Source organism: Penaeus japonicus, unplaced genomic scaffold (assembly GCF_977035675.1).
Source record: "Penaeus japonicus unplaced genomic scaffold, GWHDUDI00000001_assembly GWHDUDI00000013, whole genome shotgun sequence".
Lineage (NCBI taxonomy): Eukaryota > Metazoa > Arthropoda > Malacostraca > Decapoda > Penaeidae > Penaeus > Penaeus japonicus.
This window is the reverse complement of record NW_028234415.1, coordinates 45,320,789-45,330,788: the sequence shown is the minus strand read 5'-3', so window position 1 is coordinate 45,330,788 and position 10,000 is coordinate 45,320,789. Positions and strand designations below refer to the sequence as shown.

The following is a 10,000-nucleotide window of genomic DNA, read 5'->3' as shown; positions in this document are numbered from 1 at the left end:
GTGTAGATCGAGGTACATAGGAGACTGAATAACTTCACGACACAAGAAATGTAATTAACGCATTTGATTATCTGTCATCAGCATTGCATTTAATCTCGTGTAACTGATGACGAGATAATCATAACCTGTTAACCCAATCCCGACGGGCCGGCGATAAGTGGAAACCCTCTACGCCAGGCCTGTGCAATATTGCATCGGGAACGTCACACTGATGTGTCGCCCCGTCATCGGGCATTTAGATGTGTCACACGGGTGTGACGCACCATCGATAAAGGGTTAATTACATTTTGAATTGTGAAATCATTGTGTCTCACTTATACTTTTATCTACAACTGTCTTAATGAATTCTGTTCAAAATCAAGCAGAAATTAAGGAAAGGCTTTTCAAAAATGAATTTTATACAAGCTATTCCTCAACACTGTCACAGGAAACCTTCACTGTTACAGTTACTAAGAAATCCATGAATGATACTGAATAATCTCCAAATTAGACATGCAACAATAGTATCAGTATTAGCATGGGCAGTTTTTTATTTGACTTTATTTATTTCATTATAATTATTTTTTTGCAATAGAAATAGTAAGGTGAAAATTTGGCTAATACTTTTCTGCAGAGTCTTGTTTTCATGGATTTAATCTATTGTTTACTATATTCCAATACTTATCATTTACATAGGCAGGCTGACAATCAATTCAAAGGGATTTGCTTAGATTTCAAACACACTGTCTTTAATCATTAATCACTGTATAGGAAATTGTGCTCCTGAGCTAAACAAGCAGGATAAACAGCCACAAACCTGTGTTACTTTATACTGACAAAGTGACTTTCAGTTTTCTTTATGACAGTTAACCCTTTAGAGCAGTGGTTTTCAAAATGAGTGTCTGTGTGGTTTAACCCATTCACGCCGGGGCGGAATTTCGCCTACTCCCGATAACGCCGGGAAGATTTCAAGCGCGCAACCGTTCGTGCCGGGGTGTTTTCCCGCTGCGCGCGGTCGCTCTGACGCTCGCAGAGCGTTTTTCACCCACCCTATCCTTATGGTTTGCGTGATTGCGTCTAAAGTGTAATCATGTGTAGAAAGTAGTGCTATGTTCAGAGGATGTATATCAGTCGAAAAAGATGTTATAGCACTGTTTTTTTAGTGTTATTCTATTGAACTTTTTCCATATTCTTTACTCCTATGTTGTAATACCAATGGGAAGTGGAAGCATTCTTCTAGTGAGGTAACAAACATAGTTTTTTTTTTCAATTTTTTTTTTCTTCCTAAACGAAAAGAAAGAGAATATGAACAACCATACATGTGCATACAAGTGAATGCAAGTAACAGCAATGTTTTTTCAAGTGTCATTTTCTTTTATGGGGCAACAATAAGATGTTATATAATTTTTTTTTATTTTTTTTTTTTTATTCCTCGGCCAATTACAATTGATTTTACGATAGTCTTTCGACTCAGATCATCATATTCAACAAATCAGAAACAGAAATCACCATGCCGTAATCAAGATTACGTATGTACCTGAGACGTCATTCATATTACGTTATATCCCATTTTCTACTATTTAGAAGGATAAACTAAAGTAGCTAAGACAAATCAAGTATGAAAATCGAATTGTACTAAGAATAATCTATCATTCTAATGCGGACGTTTCAGCACGTCGCTACTGGCCTCCCGGCGCGCGGGCCGAAAATGTAGCACGTGCCAGGACGTCACCCGGGTCCGGGGCTTTTTTCGACCACGTGTCAGCACGTCAACCGGCGCGAATGGGTTAAGTGAAAATCTTTCTTGGTTGAACCTTTGAAAATACAATCTTTCCTTGCATCCAAGCAGAAATCCGTTTATTTCCCTTGAAGCTTTATACAAATGACAGACAGTCTGACCTGTAGCTATCTCAATTCTCTAGTTGCACAACCCAGTGTGAGGCCAGCAAACACTTACACAACACATGCTTACCAGCAGGAACAATGATCATGCCAAATAAACAAATCTACTGTTAACATAACATTATTATTAATACTACCTAAAAAAAGAATTAGCAAAACAAGGAAGCATTCTGTAAGAACTACCTGTCCCAGCCTGGTGCCCCGAAGGCTTTCTGCCCCGTGGTGATAAGGGTGACGAGGAGATCAAGGTACTGGGAGGAGGAAGCAAGGGAGGAGACGGACGCCCGACAACACTCACACAGCCCAACCGCAGCCCTGAGCCCGTGGGTACCAGACAATACCATCAGTTAGTAACGTAAACAGAGATATATAATGAAACCTAAAAAAAATCCACATCAAGACAACATACACTACGGATACAGATCAAGGCAAATTAAGGTGAGTAACTGCTTCAACATAAGGCTTTGAACAGGAAAGTAATTTGTGTTCATATGGGTCAGGGGGACTTCTTCCCACAAAGTGCAGCAGGCTTTGAACGTTATCAATATGGCAATGAAAATGGGTATAGCAATTTATCCAACACTTATTCAATCTTTTAATTTTTGATCATCTGTATTTATTTCTCTATTACTGTTGAGATTGCATCCACATTTAAACAAAGGTAATAAACAATAAGTATGAAATTTTTATTAGTTATTTTGTATAAATATGGATGCATAATCATAAGCTTTATATCACTGAGAGATGTGCCAATAATACTGGTATTAGCGGAGGCAATGTCAAACATTCTGATCATGGGTATCAGGAAGATAAAAATTTGAAGTAATTCCCTATTACGAGACTTCAGGATAAAAGGTCATATCTCTATATGCTGCTGTAATTTTGACCATAGGGTTGGTTCAAAATTTTAACAATTAATTTCTTCTTTAACTTTTCTTATTCTTGACATTAAAATAAAAGTAGATTTATACTCTCTAAAATTATAGTTAAAATATGAATGCAAATAAAAGTATTGGTAGAGGTATCAGTACTAGCTAAGTATTGGCTGCTGGCTAGTAGTGGAATAACAGTATCGACTCATCTATGAAGTCCTTGTAACCCAAATAATCAAAAATAATTACAATGACACATAAAATATTGCCTTGATAATATCCACAATGTTTACTTGTTATTCACAAATAACAGAAGCAGAGAAATCACAAAACAAAGCAATACTAGACACTGATACGTAATGGGGAGACTGAATCCCAATATGATATTCTACAACTGTGTTTTACCAAAAGACCTAATACCAAAGCACATATTGGCTGCACGTGCTTCTGCAGACACACACAAGAGACTTTCTTTGATGGAATTAAAAGATGGACCAACACACAAGGATGGGAGAAATGTGTATATAATTATAATAATAATAATAATAATAATAATTATAATAATACTAACATCAATACAAGTGCATTAATTACAACCCTGACTGATTAGAGAAAAAATTAAGCACCAACTAACAAGTTTCATTAGAACATAACCATCCTCAACTGACTTGATAATATTCTGGCACAAAAACAGTCTCACAAATTTTTGCAATCTTGTGTGTGGATATTTATGTTTCTGCACGTGTGTGAGAAGCAAGGCATGACCATCAGTATTTCAATGTTATTAGTTTTAATCCCAAACACAAGTGAATGTCATTCAGCCTGAATATACACACTTGCTGAATTTAGAATGAGTATGACTGTTAAACAAACATAAAATATACTAAAACAAACTTGTAAATATTAAAAATAATCAGAAAAAAATACTATTCTATACTGTCAACAATCTAGTTACAAGTGTGTATGCACAGCACTTCTTGCTCTAGAGTACTGAGCCAGCTACGGCCCTCACCTGATTTGTCTTCATCGTCATCGGATATGCACAAGCCAAACTCCCTGCGCAGTCTAGCTGTCAGATTTTCCCTCTGCCTTTCAAGGAGCGTTGGTGCAGCATTCCACTTGACATCTTGTGAAGCAGTGCCAGTGGGAGTTGTGGCTGCGCTAGTTGTAATGCCTGGCAAGGAAGTGGTTCCAATGCCTGTGTTGGTCTTTGAGTTCCCACTGATGTCTTTACTGCTTTCAGCAGCAGCATCTCCACGTTGTGTGGTACTCTCCACTTCTGAAATATGTAGTGCTCTCATAAAAAATCTCTACATTTAGAGAATTTGTGTGCACTCAATGGATATTATTCTCTAGAAAGGAAGCCTTCTCAAGATAATACTTTATCAATAATAAAACGCTACACATGAAATAAAACATTCAAGATTTAATAAAAGAAATGTGTACAGAAAGTCGGGCTCACCTCTTTTCCCTTCATCTTTGGTAAGTTTGTCATCAAGTACAGCTGGCAACGACAGGGACAAGGGTCTAATGGGAGAAAGACTGAGATCAGGTGAAGAATCCACTGCACTGGTACAGGAGGCTTTGGCTGGCGATGCAGCTGAGGGGGAACCGAGGGGTTCCTGTGTGGTGCTGGCTGAAGTGAGGGTCACCGGGTTAGGGGCACAGGAGCCACTCGTGTCTACCAGAGGAGCTCCTGAGGCACCGGGAGGAGGAGGAAGGGGAGGCGGAGACTGGTCACGCGGGCCGTTCGCTCCCCTTGTTTCGCTTTCACTGCTGACACTCTTTCGTTTACGGTATTCCAAAATAGACAACTGTACGGGAGGAACATGAAAACCATGTTAACAACCGTGTACAGTATGAGTAGCAAAATCATTTTAGTTTCCATGAATTCACATTGGTCAGAAATTCTCAAATTTACTAACTTTCTCATTCCACTTACTGCAAAATGAAATTATTATATAAATAGACTTTTTTCACACAAAATACCCTACTCATAACAAAATAAAATCATAAATGAATATCAAGAGAAAGGAAAGAACAAAGACAGGAGAAACTACAAAACTCTATGCCACTAAAGTCACCTTTCTTTTCACAGGTGCTGCTTTGGCATGCAACGCTGACTTGGTGGACTTATCACAGTCGTCCTGTTGCTCTCTCTCACGCTCTGACTCCCCATCAAGAGAGTCTTCTTGTTGTGGAGGTGGAGTTGAAGGAGGAGTGCAAGGCCCTCGCACCCTTGCTCTTGAAGCTCGCTCTGGACTTGCCTCTCTCTCCGGACTCCGGCCTTGTCCTGCACTGCATGACTCGGGCGTTCTGGGGCTTTCGGGCATCAGCGATGACTCCTCGGGGCTGGTGGGTGCTGGCCCTTCAGGCGTTCTGGGGCCCTTGGGTTCTGAAGCCGTGTGGTGGAAGCTTTCTGGCGATCGTGCTCTTTCGGTGTCTGGCAGATCATCTGAGTCTGACTGGGAGATCCGTCTTCTCTCCTGCAAAACAGGGGAGTCTGGACTCAGCACTGGACTGGGGGATCTTTCTCCTCTTGGCACCTCCTTTGGAGCCAAAGACGTTCCTTTAGCTGGTTTGGGAATGAACTCTGCCGCCTCCGTCTTTTCACTGCCATGTTCATTGGTCTGAGGAATGTTGTCACTTTCTTCAACCTTAATACTAGCATTAAACTGTACATCGATCTCTACCTTAACCTCCTCCTTTATACACGTCTCTCTTGACAGCACCTGTTCTGCCTTCGCATTTGTTTTTGTACTCCCTTCCTTCACAACCATGCAGTGATGCTCATCTGCCTTTGAATGTTCCTTTTCCTGTTCCTCCCTCTCACTACTACTTCCTGATCTCTCCCTGCTCCCTACAACCTCACCTGGAGATATTTCTGGCTTCTCCTGCACAGCCTCTTTCTTCACCTGTTCATCATCAGTTGCTTCTGTTTTCACATTTACAAGTTTCTTTGAACTCTGCTTTTCCTCTGGCTTGGAACACTGGGCTGGAGTTTTTCCCTCTTTGTTCCCATCTTTCTCTGTTCTTTTGTCACTCCCCTCTTTCTCTCTGTCTTCACCCATATCCAATTCTTCTTTTTCTCTTTTAACAACAATCCTAAAATCTGCTGGGCTTGTTGCAATCAAGCTTTCAGGTTCATTTTTTACTATTTTCTGAAAAATGCTCTCACACTCATCAACATCTTTCCCCCCCTCACTCTTGATTACCTTCCCCTGAGTCTCTAGACACGCGATGCCAACCTCTCCTGCTTTCGTTGCATCTTTGAAAACTGGTGCACTGGTTCCATCTGACTCACCAATTTCACTCTTCACATCCACTCCTTCCCTCTCCTCCACTTTCTCAGGAGCATTCCCCTCCATTTCTCCCTCCTCTTTGGGTGTTCTCTCGTCAACTATTTCATCCACTACACTGCCACATCCCACATCACTTTCCCTCTTTTCCACTGGTGTTTCCTGAGTGCTCTCCTCTTTGATTTCTGCTACATCCTCCTTTATGCTTTTCCCTCTTTCTTCTTCTTCTTCCTCTTCTTCATCATGTATCTCTCTCTTTGTGTTTTTCTTCTTTGTGCTTGGTGCTGGTTTTCTCTCCCTCTTGGAAAGGGCTTGCTGCCGCTTCTTCCGTCTCGAGCCGGCTTGCTTCTTTCTCCGCTTTATCTCACACTCTTCTCCTCTGCTGGATGTGGCCTCTTCCTCCCCCTCCTCATTATCATCATTGTCATTATCCTCTTCCTCATCCTCCTCCTCCTCCTCCTCCCCCTCTTCTTCATCATCCCTTTCTTTGCAGATCTTTGGAGATGACAAGCACAAGGGAATGTCCTTCTTTGTTGCACTGTTTATGCTGAAATCTGCTTCTTTCTTAGAGTTATCTCTTCTGCTTTCCTTTTCACACCTGAAATCAGCTGTATTGTTGGTGAAATTTTCTCCTCTATCTTTCAAGCTTGAGATCTTCTCCTCTTCCTCTTCAATGATGAGTTCCTCTTCCCCGTCATCATCTTCTGGCTCCCTCTTCACCACGCCCAAGCAATCTTTGGTATCTGCTGTATCCCCAGGATGGTCAGCGCCCTGCAAGGAGGACTGGTCTTCTGGAACGCTCTCTTCCTCGCACTTGATCTTGACTATGCCTCCAGCTGCCAATTCGGCTTCCATCTGTAAAGTGTCAGATATTAGTAGGCTATTCACAACAGCATTGATCTGAGAGCAACATTTCCATCAACAAAAATGCCACTTCCTTTACCCTTCCAGGTCAAGACACATCTTGAGATTTTCTAATATTTCCTGTACTAATGGTATTACACGGGTCTCTTGATATATCAGTAAAGTGATACTAATCAGCATTTGGTATAATTCCCTATTTACAAAACTGAAGGAAAATTAGCCTGTGGTTTTGACAAGGGAAGGTGATGCTTTCTTTGGTATATTTTGTCATCACTTTACTGAAGGCCACAGAGAGCTACCGGAGTGTCTAGGTGCTTCTCATCCCTTTCAACCTCTCCAAGACATCCTATCCCCTGCCCCTGCCCCTTCCCCTAGGACTCCCTCCTCTCCCTTCAAAAAGTTGCCTCCAATAATGGCTTTCACTTGGGACATTATCATTTTTTTTCACCATGTAATTTAAATGATTTTTAAATGATATATAAAAGGGGTAACTTTTCACCTTAGATGCTTATGCATATCAGACAAAGAAACATTTTCTGATGTATCAAATTGAGGTCTCCAAACAATAAAGAACATAATTTTTATTGTGTGTGTATGGCTAGAGAGGAAGGATAGGCTATGGAATGGCAACCTTTGGGAATTAAATTCTGAAAACACTAGGAAACACTAAACCCAAATTAGATGATGATAATAATAATAATAATAATAATAATAATAACAAAAAAGAGGAAAATAAGATGTAAACATATTCCAGGCACATCACTGGCCACCTACCTCCTCCATCATCTTGTCCTCCTCCATGCTAGTAGAATGGACAGGAGTTGAAGGGGGTGTTGATGACTGCTCTGACGACATGGACTCTCTTGCCAGCCTGCGCTTCTTCAAGGGTGTTATGTAGTCTCCTCCGGTTGGGGAGTCTGTTGAAGAGACTGTTCTTAAGAACATGAAAAGCATAAATGGACTACTAAAAAAGGACACACGACGAGATATAATGGAAAGGAATGCTTAGCAAGCTCTGCAAGCCTGCACCCACCTGGTCTGCTGTTGGGGCTGGGGCAAAGACCATTGAACTGGGGCGATTCAGTCTCCTCGCTGATGGCCTGTCTAAGCCACCGTTTCTTGGCTGAGCCACCAGGCAGGTCTAGGTTGAGGATTGTCCCCGGCACTACCTGGTTCACAGACGTTGATCTCCTGAGGGGTGTGGCAGGCGATCGCATGTAGCATGTGGGCACGCCAGTTGAATGCACCTCGGTTACCCCGCTTGGGCTGCCTACTGGCATTACTGGGTCAACGGTCTCATTCAGCCATTCATTCATAAGCGCTTTCTTGGTTTTAGGAAATCTGCAAGTCACAATCATCAGAAATGAAAACTCATTCTCTCTATATATGAACAAGAATTTTATTTTCTGGATAATAACAAATACCATAAAGAAATTCCCATTTACCTGAACCCCATGACGTTTGCATTTCCTGATGGAGGAGAGTTGAAATTTAGAGCAATGCCCTCGACAGAGCCCCCAACAGGAGACATGAGCCCTACAGAGGCACAGCTGCTCTCATCACCAGTCAAGTCAGAAGCTGTCGTGTCTAAGCGATGGTTGCGCTTCTGGGGACTGCCTTTACCACGCCCCTTTTTCCTGTTGGGAAAGTAAAAAGTAAAATATAAGTTCAATCTGAATGGCGAGAAGATTTGCAAGAACTTTTCCAAGCACAACTGGAAAGTCTTTATGCCACCAAAAAACATAGCCTCCTAGCATAACACAGCCTCACCCTTTTCGTCTGCTTCTTTCTGCCGCCGGTGTATTTCTGGTGCTCTCATCGGCACTGCTGGTCTTCTCCCAGTCCTCCTCGTCCCCATCACAGTGCTTCCTGTCCTTATCTTTGGGGTCCTTGCACTTATCCTCCTCCTTCTTCTTCTCCATCTCCTGTCTCCTCTGCGCAGCCTTCTCCATCCGCTCAAAGGCCTTCATGTAGGCTGCGATCTTCCTCTCCTCGCGAGTCATCTTCTGCTGCTGCTGCTTGTCCATGGCCTTGGGGGTCTCGGGAGTCGTGGCCAGGGTAGCAGGTGCACTCACCACCACATCCTTGCCTAGTTCCTCAGGGGAGCTGGATGTTGACACACAGGGGGACTTGGTGGGTGACTTGCCACACCCTGACACCCGCCGCTGTTTGACAGGAGTGACGGGCGTCGTGTTCTGACAGGTGGTGGTGGTGGTGGAGGTGATGGTGGTGGCTGCAGTGGTGAGATTATCGCTGCTCCGGCTCTCGGTGGAAGTAGTTCTTTTACTCGTTCGTAGTTGCAGTTGGAGCTGCTGCTTCTTTAATGTCTTTTTGTTGCTAGAAAGTGAGCCAATATTGTTGAAATAAATACTGATGAACTCAAGTTAGCATTTCTTGGTATCATAATCAAAATACACCAATACTTTCATCCCATAAAAAAAGAAAAGTAGTAAAAAAGAGAGAGAGAGAGGCCTTACTTTAGAAGCCCATTCTTCTTGTGTGGAGGATTATGCACTGGTGATGAGATCTCCACCTTCTGTGGCTGGGGAGCATTGCAGTCATGTTCCTCTGGGAGACAGCAGATTAGCTCTAAGGTGGAGTTGGCTGTCTCTAAGGCTAAAGTCACTTCCTCTGCCTCTTCAATGTCTCTTGTTGCTACCAGGTACAGGTGAAGGGACCCTCTTTCTACCACATGCCGAATCTGCAATACGAGGAATGCTCTCAATAAAATGACATGATCAACATGATCACATCACACTCAAAGAGGAAGAAAAGGAAACAAAAAGGAATCCATGTAAAGAGTCCAACAAATACCATATAACTAGAACTAAGAATTCTTAGAATATCACTACTAAAATAATGAAGGTTTGTAAATTCACATATCTTACTGATTATGCCTAAGGAAATAATAAAAATAATATTTGAGAATATTTCTGTAAAGTATTAAGGCTCTATTTAACTACAAGTTTGTCCAGGAAATCAATAGTCTCAAGAAGAGTAATGCAGTTGTTACTCCATTGGTGGTTGGTGGTTGAAGAAGATGCCTGGGGAGTGGCTCATATGCTGCTACCAGTAAACAATCAA

At 42.1% G+C, this 10,000-nt stretch overlaps 1 protein-coding gene across 4 annotated transcripts in view; it reads right to left on the bottom strand.

Moving 5' to 3' along the window:
* upSET (SET domain-containing protein upSET) overlaps positions 1-10,000 on the bottom strand; it is a 41,439-nt gene that overhangs the window by 4,704 nt on the left and 26,735 nt on the right. For 3 of the 4 annotated variants that reach the window (XM_043026013.2, XM_043026015.2, XM_043026014.2), the window contains 9 exons: positions 9,394-9,617; positions 8,687-9,253; positions 8,362-8,553; positions 7,950-8,257; positions 7,691-7,833; positions 4,838-6,907; positions 4,216-4,567; positions 3,766-4,032; positions 2,065-2,196 (listed from right to left, as the gene is read on the bottom strand). In XM_043026013.2, the coding sequence (XP_042881947.2) occupies positions 2,065-2,196; positions 3,766-4,032; positions 4,216-4,567; positions 4,838-6,907; positions 7,691-7,833; positions 7,950-8,257; positions 8,362-8,553; positions 8,687-9,253; positions 9,394-9,617 (4,255 nt within the window). The remainder of the gene's footprint in view (positions 1-2,064; positions 2,197-3,765; positions 4,033-4,215; positions 4,568-4,837; positions 6,908-7,690; positions 7,834-7,949; positions 8,258-8,361; positions 8,554-8,686; positions 9,254-9,393; positions 9,618-10,000) is intronic. The other variant, XM_043026016.2, reaches the window with a different exon arrangement.